Source organism: Erithacus rubecula (genome assembly GCF_903797595.1).
Source record: "Erithacus rubecula genome assembly, chromosome: 22".
In the NCBI taxonomy this organism is placed as follows: Eukaryota; Metazoa; Chordata; class Aves; order Passeriformes; family Muscicapidae; genus Erithacus; species Erithacus rubecula.
This window is the reverse complement of record NC_136674.1, coordinates 83,495-105,825: the sequence shown is the minus strand read 5'-3', so window position 1 is coordinate 105,825 and position 22,331 is coordinate 83,495. Positions and strand designations below refer to the sequence as shown.

General features: G+C 39.8%; 1 protein-coding gene across 3 annotated transcripts in view; it reads left to right on the top strand.

The window, feature by feature from the left end:
* The window catches only part of PITPNM3 (PITPNM family member 3), a 44,455-nt gene that overhangs the window by 6,241 nt on the left and 15,883 nt on the right, over positions 1 to 22,331 (top strand). Inside the window, exons 2-8 of one of the 3 annotated variants that reach the window (XM_079324947.1) lie at positions 1,619 to 1,711; positions 6,003 to 6,110; positions 11,356 to 11,433; positions 15,764 to 15,811; positions 17,584 to 17,660; positions 19,649 to 19,884; positions 20,594 to 20,783. In XM_079324947.1, coding sequence (XP_079181073.1) covers positions 19,829 to 19,884; positions 20,594 to 20,783 — 246 coding nt within the window. In that variant the 5' untranslated portion in view covers positions 1,619 to 1,711; positions 6,003 to 6,110; positions 11,356 to 11,433; ... (1 more) ...; positions 17,584 to 17,660; positions 19,649 to 19,828. The remainder of the gene's footprint in view (positions 1 to 1,618; positions 1,712 to 6,002; positions 6,111 to 11,355; positions 11,434 to 15,763; positions 15,812 to 17,583; positions 17,661 to 19,648; positions 19,885 to 20,593; positions 20,784 to 22,331) is intronic. The other 2 variants (XM_079324945.1, XM_079324946.1) reach the window with 2 other exon arrangements.

The window sequence follows — 22,331 nt, the reverse complement described above, 5'->3', positions numbered from 1 at the left end:
GTGTCTTGGAAATGTTACTCTTCTATCCTACTGTCCCTCTGTCTTGCTTATGGGGAACTACTGCACTTGCTTCCAGTTCAACTATTGCGAGTCGCAGATTGGTCATGTAGTGTTCAAAACATTTCTGTGTGCTTTCTCCTTCTTTGGTCGGAAATTGTGATACTGAACAACTGAAATGAAATGAAAGTTTCTACCCTGGGTGCAAAAATTTCTGGAACCAGGCTCTAAGAGTCAGCTGACTGATCTGATAGGTAGGTTCTGATCTGATCTGATCTGATCTAATCTGGTAGGTTCACTGCCATAGAGGCATGAAGTGTCATTACCAATGAACTCACCTGTGTTCTGAGATAGGGCTGGTCTTTTAATTCCCTGAAGCAAAATTATAAAATAAAATATGCAGCAATTGACGGTGTAAATCAAATCAGTGAGTCCAGGCAATGCCAGTGTCTAATAAAATCAAGAAATATTAATAAAGTCCTCTGAAGGTGCCTAATGCTAATCTGCTGGCACAGAAGGAAGCAGACTCAGTAGGACCAGTGTATAACGGCAGTGCAATGCAGTCTAGCCAGCAAATCAATCTAGATGTGGAGAGCTGTTGCAGTGAGCTTTACGCAGGTTTATGCTGCTCACTGTGGTTATGTTTAAGCTGCTTCTAAATCTAGAAGCCTTCCAAGTACAATATAGTAAAATGGATGCTCCCAAGATCTTTTCTCATAGCCAGAATTTATGTCTGGATATTTGTGACACTTTGCCCTGCCCTTCTTCACATTCTACATCAAATTCCAAGGTCCCTGGAACCATGAGTTTTTTTTGTGGGGTGAGTACTTCTATGGATTTTCAGCCAGGCTAGTTGCAGTTCTTCTCCAGGGAATTGTCTAATATAAAGAATATATGTGCCTAGTTTTTTCTAATGTTGGGTTGCTTAGATGTAAGGAGAATTCAGATATTTAGACAAATCTGGTTTATTAACTACAAATGAGTTTGAGTATGATAGTCCATTAGGACCGTCTAAGCTGTCATGACTATATCTGTTGCTGTACCTATTGTAGTGTGGTTTTGCCTCCCTGGCTTCAAATGGCAAGCTTCAAATGAAAGCCCCAGGCTCCAGCACAGTAAAGCTCTCTGATGAAACCAGTTCAGTGAATGAGAATTGAGTAGCTTCTCTGCAAATCTGTGAGCCAAATAAGATGGCACTTCTTTTAGGAGTTAGATTGAATTTATGTGGGAGCTACTGCCGTGTCCTGGGGAAATGCTGCTTTGTGTCTTAGAAACAATGTGCAATTTGAGTGTTGGAATGGAACAGCCACATGAATTCAACAGGAAAGGATTTATCTTTTGAGGTCGCTGCATTAGGTGGATGCAGGCTTATCTTGAACACAAATTTGTTATAATCACTTTGGTTTAAGATACTGAAGTGATGAAGTTTGGCCATCCTGCGAGCTCTGGCTGGCTGGCAGTTGAGATGGAGGTGTGCAGGATGGCCATGCTCCCGAGCAGCTGCAGAAGGTGTTGGTGGTGTGTGGGGTTTGCAGAGCAGCCCAGCTGCAGAAGGTGTTGGTGGCGTGTGGGGTTTGCAGAGCAGCCCAGCGTGGCGTGCTAACGCGTCTCTGTGTTGCAGCTGGCCCCTGTCGCTTCGGCACGCCGCGCCACGTGCAGAGCGTGCTCAGGGACTCTGTCGAGAGCTCCGACGATGAATTCTTTGATGCACGAGGTGAGTACACCTTTTTGTCCTCCCCTCCCTGTTTTTCCCTCAGTTTTGCAATGCATAACTTGGCTCCTTCATAGGTGAACTGACAACGTTGTCCTCATCAGACAAAACGTCCGATAGTTCCTCTATGCAGGGTTTGTGAATGGACCTAAACTTACAGGAGTGTGATGAGGTGCTGGGGTGGGTGAGTGAGCTGCCCTGAGCTGAGTCTGGCGTCAGAAGCAGTAAGACACACTGATGCAGACCTGGGGTCTGAGCCGGGTCCTTCCCAGCTCAGACAGTGTCTGAGGTTACACTGGGAGAGCTCTTATTCACAGTTCCTGATAAAGGCCATGAGTGTCTGTGTTACTGATTGCCAATTTTTAAGACCAATGTCTTAGGTTTTCCACTCTATCAAAACTTTCACTGGAGGGACTGGGACCTCTGCTTGTTCAAGGAGCAGTGTCTGAATGCCTGTGGATTTCATCACAGGGTATTCTGACCTGGAAGGGACCCACAAGGATTGTGGAGTCCAGCTGTACTCTAACCAGCTGAGGTAACTGCAGCTCCCTGCGTCATCTCTGAGCCCTGAATCTTGACATGCTCAGTAACATGCCAAGTTTTGTTCTGAAGTGGGAGAAGAATCTGTAGGTCATGTGCATACACAATCTCCCACCTCCAGTGGGAGACTGGGGCTCTGGTTTTGGTTCTGGTTTTGGTTTCCAGGAGCCAAAACTTAGGCTTTTCTGACACATTTCACTTGCTTTTTTCTGAAAGAGCTTTCTTCAAATATGTGAGTTTTAATGTCAAAAGTCATCTATGTAATCTGAAATGCTTGTAATGATATCACTATCATATTTATAATGGTTACTTGAAATAAAAAGTCACTGCTATGTAAAGATAATGAACAACATCTGTTACTGAGTTGTTAATCCCCTATTAACAGACTTTTAGTGAGAGATAATAATACATGATGAATTGCTTCTGTGGATCAAAATTAAATGAGCATGGGAGATATCTAAGCATGAAGAGAATGAGAGATAGTGATCTTTTCCCACTGGGTAGTCAATGAGAATAGGATACCCAGATTGTTTAAGCTGCATTTAAATTTTAAGCTTTAGTGAGTGGAAGAGTTGGAAATAGAAAAGAAATATACCCTATGCTGATTTTCCCTCACACTGCCTTTGTGCTTTGCAATGTACTTAAAATTGCTGTCTTGGTGATTTCAGCAGTGTTTCCAAATTGCATGTGAAGCTGCAGTTGTAACTTTGAGCACCAAATCATACTTCGAATTTTTTCTCCAAGAAGAGGACTAAAATGATGATGTTTCAGACATTCTCGATGGTGTAGTTTTCTTTGATGTGAATAGATCAAAAGTGTGACTATATTTTGTCTTTGGGAGCATGATTGAGGTAAATAGGTTCAGCAGCCATAAAAATTAAGGGTTACAAATAGTTTTAAGAGTTGTCCCCTCTGTTAAAATGTTAAGCAACTTACTGTTCTTGATGTGCATGTTCTGTATCCCCAAGTTGGCCATCTGTTTGTACTTTCCCAAACAATCCCAGTTCTAGTTCAATCGCTTCCTACTTCTGCCCTGTCCCTCACTTCACTTCTGGCCGCCTGCTGCTGCCCCCTGTCAATCAAAAGACACCGCCCCATATGCAAAGTTTCCAGAGTTCCCAAGAAGCACCTCTTCAGTGGAAGTCCTAACTAGCCATGACCTAAGGAGCTGTTGAGAAGAGTGGCACCCCTGGACCAACAAGCCTCAATTGAGTTCTGGACGTGCCTGTGAGGTTGGAACTCCCATTCCTGCCCTCGGACAGGACTGCACGGGAACCTCCTTCCAGTGTCGCCTAGGCAAGCAGCAGCAGGTGTCGGCCCCTGGCGACCCCCCCAATTCTTCAATAAAAGAGCTGCTATTTAATAAAGGCTTTGGCCCTGCTCCGTTTATTACAATGATCACTTTTTGTGCTTGATGGAATATGCTTTTGAATCATCAAGATCCATTGTTCAGCAGTGCTTTGAAGGTCAGTTTGATGCCTGCATTTTTGGAGTTGGTGGAGTTGGTGCATTGTAGACTGAGAACAAGAAATGGACTTGGAATTTGCTGGACATAGTCCATATTGAGTTGACACGAGTATTTCCAAGTTTAGATTACTTGATAGTTAGCTTGCAAAAATGCTCTTCAAATCGAGTTTTGTTTAAATATATTTTCATTTCTTCATATCCTGTCACTGGTCAGCAGAGAGATTTCAGCACCTCCTTCTCCTTGGCCCACCTTGCGGAAGTTGCCGACTGCAATGAGGTGTCCCCTCAAACAGAACAAACCAAGAGACCTCAGTTATTCCTCATAAATCCTGGTCTTGAAGTCTTTCAGCCTGTTGGTTCTCCTCTCGGTGCTGTCTGGCGGCTGTAGCCGTTTGTTGCGTTGGTGCAGCCGGGGCTGGCCGGGCGTGCGGCCGTGCGGGGCCGGGCGGGGCGGCCGCCATCCTTCAGCCACCCGGGCTGTGCCTGCTGCCCCCGGCTGCTCCTGCCCTTTGGGCTGCCTCAGTGCGCTCTTGGCTCACGCTGTTTGCCACCAGCCTAAACCCTCAGCGCTCTTGCTGTGGGGCTTCTCTTGGGCGCCTTCTCCCGCAGTTCGTGGGTGTAACCAGGGTCACCCCTCCCGGGGCAGGCCCGGTGCTCGTGCACCTTCAGTTTCCTGTGGCTGGTGATTGCCCAGCTCGGTGGTCTACTTAGATCCCTCTGCAAGGCCTGGCTACCCTTGAGGCAGTCCATATTTGATATCATTTCTGCTTGCTCCCAAACAGCCTTTCAGAAATAAGTGCTTAAATGTCAGGAAAATAAGTGTACACAGAAGCATAAGTGCTAGCAAAAGAGGCAGAAGACTTTTCTACCCTCAGAAGCTCTCTTGGTGATAAGCACAAAACATCACTGAAAATACTCAACATACTCAGATGGATTTGAAAACCACTTGTTGAGGGGGGGAGAGAAGAGACCACAACCACCATGGCTCCTTGCCTACCTACCTATGCAACTTCAAATAAATCAGCCTCTGAGAAAGTGACAAAAAACTGAACAAAATGCTGTGTTAAGTGGTTGATCCTCTCTGCCTCAGGGAGCAGCTGAGATTGCTTCAGGTTCAGGGGGCTTTGCTGGATCCAGTTTCTCTGACAAATCTGATAAATAATCTTTGTCATTGTTTGCTTATAAAAGGTATGACTTTGGAAGAGATAAGATATGGTGGTGACTGTAAAGTGATTTATACAGTCCTTTATACATTACCAAGATCTCTCTAAATAAGAGAGCATAAATTAAAGAGCATAATTTTTTTAATAATTTAGAGACTTACTGCAAGGTAGGTATTTGAAAATTATTATTTAGTCAGAAATGTCCTGGCTAAATTATTCTGTTTTTACTCTCGTATTAGAGCCATTGACTCTATGAAAGGCAGTAATAGAGGACAGAATTTGACTCATTCTCTGAACAAGTTCTTAACAAGTAAAGAACTGTCATTACTTACTTTGCTTACTTTTTTTCTGTGTGCTCGCTTTAGGTACAAAGACTATTCTGGGTTGTATCCAGCCAGGCTGAAGTGCTTTGAGTAAATTTATTCAGAAAAGATTAATGCACCCTTCTTGCCAAATTGCTGTTAAATTGAAGGAAAGTATTTTCCTACAGCTTCTAGGCTTGCTTGATTTGGGGTTTGTTTTTTACAAAGAGAGTTAATATCTATCTACAGGTTGTGTTTTGTGCTTTCAGTTTTTCCAACCCCACTTACTGGGTGGGATCTCAGTTAAAGAGATGGTTTTCTGTGCTGTGGGCTTGGTTCCATTCCATTATGTCGCTGTGTACCTAGATGGAAATGTAAAGCTTTATGTAGCACAGGTGGCTTTGATAAAAGGGGAGAAATATTCTTGAAAAGTCTTGAACTGGCCTGTGTGTCCACACTTCCCTCTGCTCTGCCTGTTGAGTGTTCTTCAAATAAAAAAAATTTAGAAAACCCCCAAACCAATCAACCACACTAGCACTCAAAGTGATTATTGTAAGCTTTGTTTTACAGTGACTATTCCAAAGAGAAAAGATTCAGACAGTCCTCTCTTTTCCATGTTTTTCCTGCACATGAAGCGTATAGGATCGCTGTAAAGCGTACACATAGGCAAGAAGCTTCCCTGGAGACAGTCCTGCTTACCTGTGCTCTCTTCCCATTAGGGGCTCTAATGAGTCTTTATTTCTCTCTCAATTACTAGTTCTCACTCTGTCTTTTTTCTCTTGTTTGTCACAGCAATTTATTTTATTCTTTTTCCTCTTACAGAGGAGATGGTGGAAGGAAAAAATGCTATTCTCATAGGCATGAGCCAGTGGAACTCAAATGACCTTGTTGAGCAGATAGAAACAATTGGGAAACTTGAAGGAAATCAAGGTAATGTTTAGCTTGTATTACATAATTCTTTAGAGTTAACAAGAACATCTGACTACTGAAGCAATTACTTTTTAGATACTGTATAAATTCTCTGCAGAAGTAATGTCATTCTACAGCATCTCATACTTAAAAGATTTACATTAACATTTTAAATGTACGTTAATGTTGCCTTTTAATGGAGCATTAAGTAGCATTTTAGTGCTGAGAAATGAATTGCAGCGATCTCTTTCAGAAGAAAACTTAGGCAGACACAGTATTACAAATTTATTGGCTTTAATGGGAAGTCAGTGTTGGACTCAGCTGAACAACTATGAGATAGATTGCAAGATTAAAACTTTTTTTTTTTTTTTTCTTGTATTCAGTGTGTGAGTGACATTTGTTTGTCACAGACTTATTTCAGTCCCTGAAGTCAACGAATACTTATCTGGAATTTCTATGGGGATACATACTTTCAGGTGTATTTGGGGCCATTTTTATGTAGATGTGTGTGTAACTATGGACTACTGAAAGGAGTGGGAAATGGGCATTGATACACCAGTAAGAATTTGGGACTTAGGATAAAGGCCTATGCACTGTTATTGTTACTTTGGCTCCTAAATTGCCTAAATGTTTGAAAATTAAATTATCTTGTTGACTGCAGTGAGAGAGAAAAGACCTAGCTTGCTTCTCCACCAGTGATATGGGGCTCAGGCATAATGGTGCTTTTTAATTAGTCTATCTTTAAAAATAATTTAATATACTTGTCCGTTTTAGGAGGCGTTTCTTTATGGTTTTTCTACATGTAGTCAGTCCTGAAAATATCTGTTAACAGGTTTAAGTAAACAGGTATATATTAAAATAGTGGCTATCTGAGTCATAAACTTCTTGATTGCCTACCATGAGAATGATTTATTTTTATGGTATTAAACTAACAGGTAGACACAATACACACAGTGTATTTACAGTTGTTATATAGGTAAATAGAGAAGAAAAAGTCAGTTCTGCATTTGCTTTTAACGTGATATCAAGGCCTCATTTGTGTTGCTTGCTAACTTATTCAGAGATTCAATGGCAATTTTTAAGATATACTGTACTGTTGTAAATATGGCATTTTCTTTGCTACAAAGTACCAAGAAAAAGGAATACATTATTATATCAATTATGAGCTAGTCTTCTAAATAACTAGCCAAGAACCATTTATCCTCGAATTCTTGTGGAAATTTATTTCTCCCACGCCTGGCAGTTTAGAACGGGGCTTTTTTCATTTTAGCACCTTTGTGTGAGGATGGGTTTGTTTGGCTTTTTCCTTCCACAATGCCCTTTGTGTTGGACACTAAGGAAAGAGTTGCAAGTGACTCCTTTTGAGGGTTTCAGTTCTTCAGAAACAAGGCTGATAAGGGGATGGGGGTTTTGTATTACGCAGTTGAATAACTGCCACTGAGAATGTGAGACCCGGGGTTGCATGAGAAGCACGTGCAGAAACAAAGGAAGCAGTCCTCTGAGTTGCACTCCATCCTTCTTCATACTGAAGGTTTCTATTTTCATTTAAGCCAGTTCTCTGTGATGTTTTGCAAAAGAAAGGAAAAGAACAGATGCAAATTCTTCCTCATCTGTTCTTTTCCTTTCTTCATTTGTGTTCACATACACCTGTTAGAAAGTGCAGGACCAGCGTACCTGGCTCAGAGCAGCCGGTGAATGGATTGATGCTAAGATGTATATGCATTCTGATACTGTGTCACTTGTCCTGCCAGCCTACTCTTGGGCCACAGTTCATTGTGCTGAGCTTGGTTGTTCTTAATCAAGATGTCAGGCAAGGACTGGAGTTGTTGAGAGCTGGGCTAGCACAAGTCTGAGCCAATATTACATGTACTCTATCTCATTAAGCCAGAATGTGATTTCACTGTTTTAGCAGTGCAAAAGAAAGTAGAGTTCTGTCTGTAAAGGACACTGACACAAATCTTCTTTGATGCCCTCTTGCTAAATACAGAAAATAACACAAACAGCAATCAAGCTGAATTAAAAATTCATACGGCTGCATAAATTACGTTGATGCAGATGCCTTTCTTGTTATGGGACAAAAGCATTTTCACCCATCATAGTTAAGCATTTAAAATTCACTCCTGGTGCAATGAATTCTGTACCTTGCATTAGGGGAAACTGCATGTACTCACCACTAGGAACAGATTCAGCCTGGTGATTTTCAGTCCTCCAGCTATCTTAAGATCATACCCTTACTTTAAATATATATTGTTTTGTTTGTAAATTTGCATTTATTGTTAGCTTGTATTTGTATAGTGCAGTGAAGGTAAGTTGGGGTAAGGTGAAGAAGACTTTACATATACTTTGAATTCAGTACATGCTTTATATTGCATTACATGAGTTTTTTATGGTGGGAAATTAGATTTCTATACATGTTAACTTGCAAACCAGGCAAAAATTTGTTACAGAAAAAAATGTCATTAAATTCAAGCTAGTAATTGGCATGTAAACCTAAACCTATGTCAGCATTTCAAAGGGTGAAATCCTAAGGAAAAAATGCTGGAATATGGATTGTCCATGAGGCCAAGACATGTTTGTTTCAGACCAAACCTGCATAAGAATTCAAATAAGGTCACATGTATACTAGGGTTGTCCTCTCTCCTTCAGTTACTATCTCTTGTTATATTGGCATTTTGTAAATGGGAGCTTGAGAGCTGGAAAGTATTAGAAGAGACTAGCATATAACTTTTTTTTCTTTTCTCTCTCACACACAAATTAAAATATGAGAGAATCTAGAATCATCTCAAGTGAATTAAGAACCACAGAGCTCCATAGGGAGGTAATAAATGCTTGCCAGTGCAGTTGGAATTTATCTGTATTGTTGTGATTCGATCTCCATGCTCAGTTAGCAGGCTTTTCAGCTCTTCAGCCTTCATTTTGTCACCTCTTTCCCCCCACCTTCCTTCAGTTTGTTTTATTTTTCTAAAAAGAAGAAGAAACATAAAGCTGCCAAGGAATGTGCAATGCAGCTCAATGCCAGGATACCTGGGCTCTGCCAGCTGACCAGTGTCACACATCCATGGACATCAACCAGCTTTAATTACACTGAACAACAGTGAGAAAAAGGTTGAGTTGTTCTGCAGCTTTGGTAGATCAGACTGCCCTTCCTGAGCTGGTAACTTCCACGCTAGGGAATTTGATTTACTTCTACCTTCCTAACTGCTGAGCAGAAGCAGTTGGCATTTTCTGGGTCATTAACATAGACAAAACTGCTGTATAACTTTGTGCAAGCTACATTGGAACATTAGACCTCTTTTTTTCCTCAGATCTAATAAAATACAGAAGCTTGGAAGTTTTTCTTGTATTGAGCTTCTATTTTTTTCTGTGGCTGTCTGGTTTTCTGCCTATCCTCAATGAATGAACAACAATTGCTGGACAGCTCTGATTCTTGGCCATTTTACCAGAAATGATAGGACAGGTTGTATTTCATTATAGTTGTTGAATATCAGAACCAAGTTTGCAAAGCCAAGATTTCAGAATTCAGCAAATGCCAAGGTTCATCAATTTCCTTTGTCTGTTTGCCCTGACACATTGATTGTAATTACTTAGTAGTGTGATAGTAATGGGTTGTACATGTCAGGTTTGCTTACTGTCCTTGACATGTGTAGAAAGAGAGCTTTTGTCTTTAGCAAGGGTGGAAGACGTCTTGGAGGAAAGTTTGTTTAGCAGTGAAGAGAAAGTGCTTGTATATCTTTCTTGTATGTGGATAGCTTTTTCCTACAAAAGCTTCCCCTAGAAATTTAGAGAGATGTGAAGATGGTCTTCAGGAACACAGATGGATGTGTGAGTAGGAAGGTTGAAATGGTTGGTTTAGATGATGTATTAAAATCATAGTAGCAAGATATTTGCAGTAATATGAGTTTGTGGTGTAGTTGTAGAAAAATAGGTAATTGACATGTTTTTGTTTGATTATTTCTTTTAAGGAAAAGAAATATACACCTTTGTAATATGTGACAGAATAAGATAAGCTGAAGCTTGGCGTGTACAGTCTCTGATTTTTTTTTTTTTTTTATTTTTTTTTTTTACTGTGCATTCTTGCACAACTCATGCTTCTCAGGAGCACATATATGTCTTTCACCAGAAAGTATAATTAATCATAGAGTGATTTGGGTTGGTAGGGACTTTAAAGCCCATCTCATTCCAACTCCCTGCCATGGGCAGGGACACCTTCCACTGTCCCAGGCTGCTCCAAGCCCTGTCCAGCCTGGCCTTGGGCACTGCCAGGGATCCAGGGGCAGCCACAGCTGCTCTGGGCACCCTGTGCCAGTACCTCAGCACCCTCAGAGGCATTAATTTCTTCCAAACTAAACCCCCTCTCAGTTTAAAGCCATTCTCTCTTGTCCTACCCCTGAATGCTCACTGGCCTGCTGAAGAGAAAAATCAACGAGGTTGTTATCTGAGGTCCCAAACCCTGCCAGAAGTGGGCTCCTTTCCCTTGGCCCCAGGTCACAAATTTGTCTCAGTGTGACTTCTGCATCCAGTAAAGGATGTTCTCCTTGGCCCTCTTTTTATGGCTGACATATTAGTAAAAAACGTTTTATGTTGTCTTTTATAGCAGTAGTTTAAGACTGAGTTCTAGTTGGGCTTTAGCCCTTCCAGTTTTGTCCCTTTGTGAGCTCACAGCAGCCCTGCAGCCCTCCCCAGTTGCTAGCCCCTTGTTTCAAAGGTGATGTGCCTGTTTCCCCCGGGTTCAAGCCTGAGCTCTCTGACCAGCCAGGCTGGGCATCTTCCTTGTCAGCTCAGCCTGCGTTTTCCAAAACATAAATGTTACAGAAACCCACACATGCACACACAAAAAAAGTGAAACAGGCAAAGCCCAAATGAATCTTGACTGTTTGTTTGTTTTAAAACTTAAGTATTTAAAAAAAAAAAAAAAAAAAAAAAAAAAAAAAAAAAAAAAAAAAGGCCATATTTGGTATTTCTGTGGAAAATAAACAAGCAAGCAAACAAATAACAGTGTAATTTCTGTAATAAAGCTTGCCACAGATGATGAATATTTGTTTAATACACCCTAATTGAATTTTAAGAGCCACTAGTCAATTTTGTCAGCAACATGCTACTATTTTACTCTGCAAGTCCAATTAATTGAATTTAAATGCTTCAAATTAGGATGAATTCTCAGGTATATTGACAAAATACGATTTAATTTTTAGTTGTTTAAATCATAACTGACTGTAAAATGCCTGTGAAATTCACTTTTCCTGTGCTTCATATGCCACACATACAGACTGATGGATTGCTTTACTGGTTACCAGCAAAATATTTGGACATGATCAGCTTTCTCAACTGGAAATTTTCATATCAGGTGAGTGAAAGGCCTTTCTTTGTCCCATTGCACAAGACTAGGTTACACAGATATTTTCATCTTTTAACAAATTGATTGTATATCTGGAAAATGGTGCTGACAGGGACATTGCTTTCTTTCTGGGAGTCATTTAAATTTCTGATTTAAATCAAACTTACTCTTCATATCTACCCCATTACAAGATAGTAGTTTGGAACTGGGAGGTGCTACTGTTGTGCAAGTTGTATTTTGTGTGTGTATGGAAACCTGCAATTCCTTCCCTTTCTGCACCACCTACAATTGAGCTTTTTGATTTCTACTGATTTTTTTTTTAACTGCAAGCTTCATTATTTCTCGGTGGACCATAAAGTGCTGTTGAATTCATGACATGCACTATGACTCCCCACTATTCTGGCTGCTCTTTATAACTTTCCTTTTGAAAAATATTTCCTGATGTTTTAAGTGCATCACTGAGTAATGATTTTTTTTCCCTCTCAGTATCATATCTTTTGGATCTCATTTTTCCCCCATCTAGAGTAAGGGGAAAAAAAAAGGCTGGTTTTTATGTGCAGCAGTCAGTTTCTAAGAGTGTTACAGACAATTTTGTGTTCATTCCTTCAACTATTCGTTCTGTTGTCCTGTCATAATATCCACAAGGCACTGAACAGAACTGGAAGACTGGAATAATGTTTTTGTTTAAGATTAAGTTTGATATACATCTGTGGACTAAGCTGATTGATAAAATCATAGAATTTCTTAAGTTGCAAGGGACCCATAAGGATCAAGTCCAACTTACTGCTCCCCACAGGACTACCTAAAGCTAAACTATATGACTACACAGCAGAAGCTTGGAATTCATGTTTTCCGTTGTGTTATGTGCACAAGGCTGCTAGAAAGACTTAACTCGATGACACTGCTTCTTCTGTTTTGAGAAAGTTTGGGTTTGTTTTGAGCACTGTGTGAGGAGTATCTTTTCAGAGCACACTAAGCTCCCAGAAATTTTATTGGGCATTCCAGAGCATTAAGCATGTGCAAAAATGCCTTTGTCTTATCTCAGACTTCTTGAATTTCTGGTTAGGGCAAAGTAATGCACGAGGTCAGGCCATACCAGTCAGAGGGGTAGGATATACTGATGGCTGCTGCAAAAATGTACCCTGTAGAGCAAGGTAGAGATAGGAAAGTGAATGATAAAGTAGTTATTTTATTACTTTGTAGGACACAAACAGTTTTTAATTCGGCTCTGGAACAGTGCTGCTTTATCTTTTCATCCAATTAAGAGTATAAGTAGTCTGGTGTTATAGAGAAACATTACTGTGAGAGAGAAATAATTCATCAACTTCAGGAGATTTTTTTTCACCAAATATTCAGCTGAGTTGTTGGACAATAGGTACAAGTCTTACGTGTAAGAGGGAATTTTAGCTACATCATTCTTCAGGTTGATGTTTTTGTGGAAGGAGAAAGACTTTGAAGTCTTTCTGAAAGCCATCTATTGTTTCTTGTGGAGTAGAATTAATCCCAGTTTAAGTGGATGGTAGAGGCTGTACAGTGTTTAAACATGTACAAATGGTACTTGGTTAGGAACAAAGCAGAGACTGCAGCTCCCTGTGCAATGGTTAATTGCTTTCCTTGCAGTCTTTCCCTTTTCATTTCTTAATCTGTTCTGAGATCCGGTCCATATGCTGAAATCAGCATGTGTTCTTGCATCATTTTTATTGGGCCTAGAGTTTCCCTGGCTTCCATTCCCCTGGAGAGGATCATACCATCTGTAGGTATATTGACTCTTTTCCTTTCCCTGTTTCCCAAGTTTGACATATCTATACTCACACTAGTGCTACATTTGCTATGGCATTTTAAAAAATACTTAACAAAACAGGTTTTTGTCTTCTGAAGTTAATTTTCACAGGATTTTTGGTGAGGTGAAAGTCATGTTCTAAAGAGGAGAGGATCAGTGTTTGTTCCAGTGGTATGGTTATGTTGTTACACCAATTCAGATTATTAGAACGCAATAAGTTATCTTACTGTAAAGCTTGCTGGCACCTTTTTTGGTCAGCATTGCAAGATTGGATGTGTGAGGGAAGAAAGAAAAGAACGATTCCCCTGGTGTCTGGCTGGTGCTGAGGGGCATTACTCTGCTCTGCTGTCCTGTCCTCCAATGCTGGACCCATTATTGATGTGAAACAGGAGTCTGGAGTGGTAGGAAATGCCCTCTGACATCTCAGGAGCACAGCGACATGGATGTGTGATGGCTGCAGCCCACCAATGTCATGTATGTGGAAAGGCTGTGTACCACAGCATGACACTAAAAGGTACTTTGTGAATTTTATTTTTACCTGCAGCTGCTTTCTCTGAAGAATAGAAATGGTTGTTTTTACTGGTGTTACCAATCTTCTATGGGAAAATAAGGTGGCTTCTATTCTGGTTTTAACACTGCTCAAAAAACACCTTCCTGATTTTTTTCAATTTTTTTTAGTAGCATGCAAATAAGAGTAATTGCAGATCATCCTTCAGTTCTTGGGCAGAGAAGTGGCATTTTGTTCAGAATATGTTAAATTTACTGTGGGATGAAAAAAGAAAATTAACTGTCTGTTTCTTAATTCTACCAAATAAAACTTAATTTTCATTCTGTAGTGGACATGTCTTCAGTTTCTGTTGAGAGTTGTTCTTTTGTGGTGGAGAGTTTCTATCTGCACAGCCATTCAAAGCTGCCATGGGGAAGGAATTTTCTTCATGAAACCCATTGTCTTACATGTTGTCATTTGTGAAATTGAGTATACAAGCACTTCAGAAGGCTGGTCTGTGCCCTTGGCACAGAGGTCTGGTTTTTGCCTTTAGCTCTCACGTTCCTGAGAGCTTCACACATTGTTCCCAAGGGAGTGGCTGACAGCTGCTTTGCTTCAGCAATGACTCTCTATGAGCTATTGCAGTTAATATTTGTTCCCTAGTAAGCTGAAAATAGGTATCAGCTGTGGCCCAACGTCTTTGGCAGAACAACAGTCTGTGAATTGTCCTGGCGAGGAACTGAAAATGAAAGAGATTGTATATGAAATTTGGAAATAGCTAATTCAAATTATTTTCATTCCTCAAAGGTAAGGTATGGCAGTGTGCTGTAAATACAGTTTGCACAAAGAATGGACCAAAGCAAATTTCTTTGCTGTAAATTACAAGCCTGTCATTTTTTCTATCCTTTTTATTCCCTTCAAAACCAAATTGTCAACTGTGATTGTTGGAGCACCTGAAAAAAACTCGAGAATAGTTGCAGAGCTCTTACTTTGTACTGCTGCATCCATCAGAGGAGTTAAACATTATTATTATTCTTTATATATTAACCATAGTTGGATTTAGCATAACAGAATTTTTAATTTATGAGATTGAGAGAAGTGTCGACGGGTTCTAGAGTCTTCTTAGGAACTAGGCAGAAGCAGGCAATGGCTGCACTGCAGTTTTATTCACATATCATAGAAGCCACCAGGTTCCCTGGCCCTTGTCATTTGCTGTTCTGTTCTTTGATGCCAAACACATGCAGGGGGATGTAGCCTCTGTTTTTGAGTCAGGCTGTGCCCCAGGAGCAGAGTTCTGTGTCTTGTCACATGTATGAATGTACTCAGGTGGTAGGTAGGTTCTGGGAAAAAAGTAAATGTTGCCTGGGCCTCTGAAGAAAGAACCTAGAGAAACGATTGAGAGACCTGTGTTCTCATCCCAGCTCTGAGGGAAGATGTAGGGGAAGGTAGGCTGACTCCTTTGGGTTTTGTCCTGGTGAAATGATGGCAAAGATGTTTACCCTCCATGGTAGTACTGGCTTTTTCTATAGGAAGGGCCTTTGATCCCATGTCTCTGTATATTAGGTTTTTGTATTAGATCTGAGTACTTGCAACTTTCCTTGGATGGGTGGACTATGGGAGGGAATAGAAGGACAGAAATATTCTTTAAACAGCTGCTAATTAAATACTGGCAATAAGAATATGATTTATATTGCTAGGTAAGATATGTCATTTCTTAGTTATTAAGAGATTCAGTGGCTAGTGCTACAGGTGATCAAATGAGTTCTTACCTACAATCCTCTATCAAATAGAGTCCTCCTACCTACCTACCTACCTATAAGTTTCATTGCTTATGGCACCTTTCTTGAAATGAAGAGTGAAATCTAGCTTCCAGCATAACCATTTTGATTAATAAATTCCAGCAGTTGTCAGGTGTATAATATGCTGATCTATTCCCATGGAAGCCAATAGAGGTTTTGGAAATCAATGTAGTAGTAGTAACTTGCAAAATATTTACAGCAGCACAGGAGAAAAAGTAAAAACTTGATGTTCATGTAAGGCAGTTTTAGTTTACATTGTGGTTTCTTTTGCAGGTGAAGAGTCTGCATTTTGCTCATCTGGCTTTCTACAGGAAAAACAACGTGAGTTGTTCTTATTTTTCTTTCTACCAAAGCTAGAGACATTTGTTAACTAGCACAGGCCTTGTGGTATGTTATACTGAGAAGAGAAATGCACGTAGAGGGATCATGATTCTTATAAATTTCTTTTTAAATTTAATTATTTTCAACATGGATTATTATTATAATGTACCAGGAAAGTGCCTGTGACATTATTTAATACATTAGTGCCTTATAGTGTTGGCTGGAGTGGTAGAAGTCAAGCTTCCCTGGAGGGTGAAGCTGCTGGTCTACACAATAGCTCACTCAGGACAGTGCAGCATGGCTCAGCTGGAGTGTAGGAGCCTTCAGTGCTTTGTGCTCTGCACTTCCTTCTCCCATCTCTGCTTAGGGAGGTGCCAGAAGTGTTGCTGTTAAAATTTCTGAGTGCTGCAAGAATGAAAAGTAGTGCCATGCCTGGCATTGCTAGGGTTCCTTTGCTGCTGGTGCCCATCTTCATGAATGTATTTACATGTGGCTCTGCTTTTGATCTTTCTGTGCTTTTGCATTGCTTGCTAAAGAGCAGGAATTGACTTTGAGAAGCATGTGGTGTTAATGAGGGTGTTGCTTTTCATCACAGTTCTCTCTGGGGACATTGTCTGTTACCTTCCTGGAGTTCACAGTGAAATGTCACTTCTTTATTCCTGCAGCTGTGCTCATAAGCACATGTTGTCACTAGGTGCCAACCTCTTCTCTTTTGGAAATCCTGCATTTCCCATCTGGCCTGATGTGGTAACTGGAACTGTGGAGCATTTTGAGTTGAGATCCTCAGCTAAACCCTGTGTGTTTCTTTTTCTCCTGACTACTACTACCTCTGTAGTAGTCATTTATGAGATCTGGTAGCATGTATGTGTGTAAGACTCATTCAGTGAAGAAACTGTGGAACTTAACACAGCAACTATCTCATGCCGCGATTTTCAGAGTAGAATTTGGCTCAGTGATGCATGCCATTATTTTCCTATAAACAGTGCAGTTTGCAAAACCGCATCTGCAGTATATTTACAGTATCCTTTCTCATTTGTTAATAGATAGCATATGTCACAGCCTTCATGTGAACATATTTCTTATGACGGATTTGTCATTATAAAGGGCTAGCAATAGTGCAGCAGATGGCAGGGAATGATATCATTTCGCATGAGAGCATGATAATGGAAATAGCAGTTTTCTTCTGGGACTACCACCACTTCATGCTTTGTAGCCAACACAGGTTCTCTTTGGTTTTTTCCTCCTCTAAATCTCTCCCTAATTAACATGGCAAAATATTAAGGATATTTGAAATGTTCTCTGTAAAAAAAACCAACAAAACAGGATGTGTCTGATTCTTGGTATGGGTTCAAACTTTACCTCATGATCTCAGAAGTTTAAGGAATGATCATATATCTTCTCCTAAATTCAGGGTACAAAGTTATTTTTTGGTCATGTATCAAACCCATGCTTTTCATGCCTGCTTTGGGGTGTTGAATCACTCAGCATTTCTTCCTTTCACCTGGCTTTCTTCTCATGGCGATCTTGAGATCTGATGCGCTCCAGCACTTGAGGAGACACAGCAACAAGTTACTTCAGACAAATCTAGGGATGCAGAACTTGCTTAGTGTCTCTGAATCCCTGGTGAACAATATTGTTCTGTTTGTCTACAGGACTTTCTGTGAACAGAACGTTCTATCTTGAAATTAGAAATGTGTCTTACCTCCATAGCTATCTGTAAAACATGTAACAGACAAATATTTATATGACTAATATATCTCTTTTCCTTTCAGGTGAATTATATAGAACCTCTTTAAGAAAACAAAGGTTCCCTGCACAAGGCAGTATTGAAATACATGAGGACAATGAGGTGAGATTGTTTCTTTAAACAAACTGTGCTGATTTTCAAGGAGTAGATGTAACAATATTCTAATACTATGTTATGTAATTGTAAACTCATCTGATGGCTTAGTGTGTTTTTCCCTTGTTTAGTAGGTGCACATGCAATCACTGAAAATCATCACAAGATTTTAGACATTGCATAATTAGATGGAAATGAGACTGTTTTCTGAAGAGAAATTGTTATGTCTGATTAGTACTTGACTGGAAACACGGGTTTTATGAGACAGATTCAGCAGCAGTCACAAATTTGATTATAACAGAACTGCCTTTTTTTAGAAGCAGGAAAGAATTTCAACACGTGGTCCTTCCAGAAAACTGATTAAGGTCCTCTGTCCACACATAGGGCAGGTAATGGAAATGTCTACTTTACTGTTTTTTGAGGAGCTCAGTCTTACAGCCCCCTTAAAATTATGACAGTCATTGATTGGCTTCAGATGTCCAGTCAATTTAGTCCTTGAGCACCATGTCTAAATCATGGCTGAGCTACTGCTGAGACACAAATTAATTTTATTCCCTTTGAGTCTTCCTGTGAAAGATGCCAGTTAAATCCCGCTGAGAGACTTCTCATACCAGTGACTTCAGCACTATTGACCCACTTTAATTTTTCCTTTTTGAATCTTTCAGTTCCATCAGCTCTTCAGCAGTGCTGCTTATTTCGAAGTAGACTTTGTCTACTGGAGGAACTGCATTTAGCTTTTAAAAGAAATTAAATTTCTCTTCTGAAAACTGAAATGAAACCATATGGAGAAGGAAATTGCATGGAAAGGTGGAACCTGAAAAATGCTTGTATAATTCTCTTGTATTTAAGCAGATAAAAGTCAGGTCAGCCAAATGCATTCACAATGAATACTTCTACTGGATTCTGAAATTCGTAGGCTGCACAGAGATAATGGAACAACCTACAATTCTCTCATTTTGAGCCACTTCTCTGTAACTTTAGCACCAAGTGCTAAAGTTACCCATTTCCCTTCATTCCAGAATTTAAGAATAAACTGTCCAGAGCACTGCCTGATTCTGTGTAAATAATCCAATCTAGCATTTTAATGATCCATAGACAAAAAAACCCCATTACTGTTGTTTTTGCAGTGTGTTCATATTTGGTCATGATCAGGAACTAAAAATCTTCAGTAATGTAATCCAAAAAGGAGAAAATAGCAGTCAAGATTTAACAACAAAAATTCTAATCTTTACATGTATTACTGACTAACTGGAGTGCACATGAGTATCAAGGGGTAAAGAGGGAAAAAAAGGTGAAATTGTGAAACATTCAAAATGCCTTTCCAGTTTCAAGTAGGAAATATCTTGGTTATTCTACAAAACGTGCTGATTATTGTCCATTTATATGCCTGCTCATGTACTCATAAATTTGTTTGTGAGTTTTATGTCTATCAGCAATGATGCAATTTTTTACTTTTTCAGTAAGTGTCTTTCATTTTAATAAGAAGCTACCAGTCTCAAAAAGTCTGAGATAACTGTGTCATCTGCTTTTGCTGAATGTTTTCATTGGCAGAGAAATTTGTCTTTTTTGGACTTGTGCTGATTTGAATAAGAATCTTGTCAGTAAATGAAGCAATCACTAGGGATACCTAGACAGATGATTGCTTTCACTGCCTGTGGAGGTTGGAGTTTTTCTCCAGTCCCAGAGCATTTAAAGTAGTTCCTGATGTACACAAAGTTGTCTTAGTCTTTGTTGATCTGAAACCGTCATCTGTGCTGCTCAGGGTTTGTGTCAGAGCATAGTGGCCTCTATATGGTTCAGACAAATTTGAATTAAATGGATCACAGGATACATGCACATGCAGGCACACCACCAACCCACTCCAGAGAAAGCAAATATCACAAAATTATCACGGTGGGGGTGGCAGGGAAAAAAAATACTGCTAGTATTGACCCCAAGTAAACTAACAAAGTCCATAAAAATGCCTCCTCCTTTCCTATTTTGTGTTTTTCTCACAGGAAGGGGTTCAACACCAGAACTGCAAAACTCATGTGTTAATTTTGATCCTACATGGGGGGAACATATTGGACACTGGAAGTGGGGACCACAGCAGCAAGGTGGCAGACATCAACACCTTCAGTTCTGTGTTTGAGAAGGTGACCCGAGCCCATTTCCCTGCCTCTTTGGGCCACATCTTAATGAGACTTGTTCCCTGCCCAGCAATCTGTTCAGCAGCTTTCTCTCTTGTTTCCAGGTAAGTTGATTTGCATTCCCTGGTGTTTGGTTATGCATTGTGGTTTTGAATGATTTTTTGTGACCCGTGTATTTCATAATTAAATTTTGTGAATCATTCTTAGTCTTTTACTGACTGCAAGACTTGCAGTGACCTTCACCCTTCTAAGTGAAAGAATTAGTTTTAAAAAATATTTTTAGGGTATGTATTTTTATGGGATGTACCCACTTCAGTAGCTGCTCTTCCGCAGCCGCTTTTTCAGTCTTGAAATTCACTCATTGAATGAGAGAATGTTTTCAAGTAACGTTACTTTCCGTGACATAAATAATCTCTTCTACAAGTGCAAACCAGGATTAACTGCTGAACTCCGGTGAGAGAATCAGATTTTCTTGATTTCTGTTTTTCTAAGCAAAGAGACACTTCTCTTTGTTTTGTTTTCGGCTTCCCTAAGTGATGGTTGCTTTTAGAGTCTTTTTTGTTGCAGTATAGTGCCCAGAGTTACATTTGAAGCTCATGTAGAGCAAAAAACCCTGCACAATAGTTGATGAGGTAATAGAGCAGTAATGCCTTGGGTTTTTTAAGGAGTTGAGTTCTCTGAGAAGATGATCCTTCCTGTGTTTGCTCATTGTGAACTGCAGTAGCCCAACCCATTTCTGTTAGTAATTGCTCATTCTCTAGTGCCGTGTGCTGCCTCTTGCAGTTTTTCTGATGATAACCTGTCCTTTTCTAGCCTAAATCCCTACAGCTATGATGAAAGCTGTCTCAGCAGCAGTGAAGACCACATCCCACTGGCTGCCTTGCCTTTGCTGGCTGTTTCATCTCCTCAATACCAGGATGCAGTTGCCATGGTGATCAGTAGAGCAAATCAAGTTTACAATGACTTTCTCAAATCTACTGACGGTGCCGGTTTTAATGGACAGGTAGGGCTATTTTCTCTTATATCAAAGTAAGATTTCTTCAGAGCAGGGCTGTTCCTTTTTCATCCATTGTGTTGAGGGGTTTGAGTAATGAGTGTTGGGCACTACAAATATGATGAATGAATGTTAGCCTGAGATTACCTTCACAAAATGCCTTCTTAGTGTTCAGCACTAGACAGGCACTTCTGGAATTCTGGACACTCTCATGTGCTGGTGGAAGATTAAATAGATGCTCCAGCATTTTGGCTCCTAACCTCTTACTTTGCTATGGTACCGTAAGCGGGTGCAGAGTGAGCAAACATGCCAGCCTGAGACTAATGATCATCTCTGTTAATGGGTTTTTCAGACACAGCTGTGGAAAAAATGGGACACCTTTAAGATCGTAAGAAATCCAGTACTGAAGTATTGTTTCTTCTTTGCCTCTGTCAGTATAGTAATAAAGCAAGTGACATTAACAAAACATAGAAGACAAATACTCAGTTGCTAGCAGATCTCCTGTCTAACTCTGGGGAAATAATGCCATTTTTCTGACCCACACACCAATGAAGTCACCTACAGGTTTCTTTCAACTGACAATACCTGTCAGTTACTTTCCTGCTTCACCATCTGTAGTCTACAAAACCTCCTACTTCACATAGAAATAGAATATTGATATATTCAGAATATTGATACCCTGTGTGAGTTACTGATATTTTTTTTAATGGCGCCATCTACAGTTGCCAGAAACATGCACTTCCTTTAAGTACAGTGACCTCCACACTTCAGAAAAAGAAAGAAAATACACTTAATATAGAGTACAGTGTAAACTTTGAAGGGAAGCATGTGTTGTATTACACAAATTCTTCCCAATGGCACTAATAAGATTGTCCTGTGATGTATCAGTATTTTTAGACTAAAATTTGGTTGGAAGCCAATTTTACTACGCCTAGTAAACTGCTCTGGGTTAAAGCATAAAACCAGCCCAACTGCAGTGGCAGAACATTATGAAAAGTGAAATTATGTAAAGAAGAATGATACCAGTTACAAAAATAATATGAAAATTTTCTCAATAGAACTTTAATATTCCGATTTTTTTCTTTGACAAAGCTACAAAAAAGTCTCCCTGTTGTGATTTACAAATAATATATATAACTTCCCATGGAAGAGTCTGCTTGCCCTCTGTATGTTCCACAGAATTTTCACCATCAACTACCAGCACTGTTAAAATGGAAGTGACTTCTCTGTGCTCTGTAAAGTGCTTTTGCTTTTGTCCTTAGATAGAAATTTCACCTCTGCCTCTGAATAAGTCCTGTACTGATGGAATATATATTGTGGATCTTTGTGGATCTTTCCTTTCATATTTTTGTCTCTTCTGTCAATTTACATTACAAGTTCATTAGATCAGAGATTGCCATTTTTGATTTTATATGGTATCTGAAAAAATTAACTCACTTCCCTTAATGCCAGTAATACTAAGGATTAGAAACACAATGGTAAATTGAAGAAGATATTGCCAACTCCCTGCAAAAAGTGCTGTTAATTTTATTAAGGTTACCCGTATCATAAGATTTT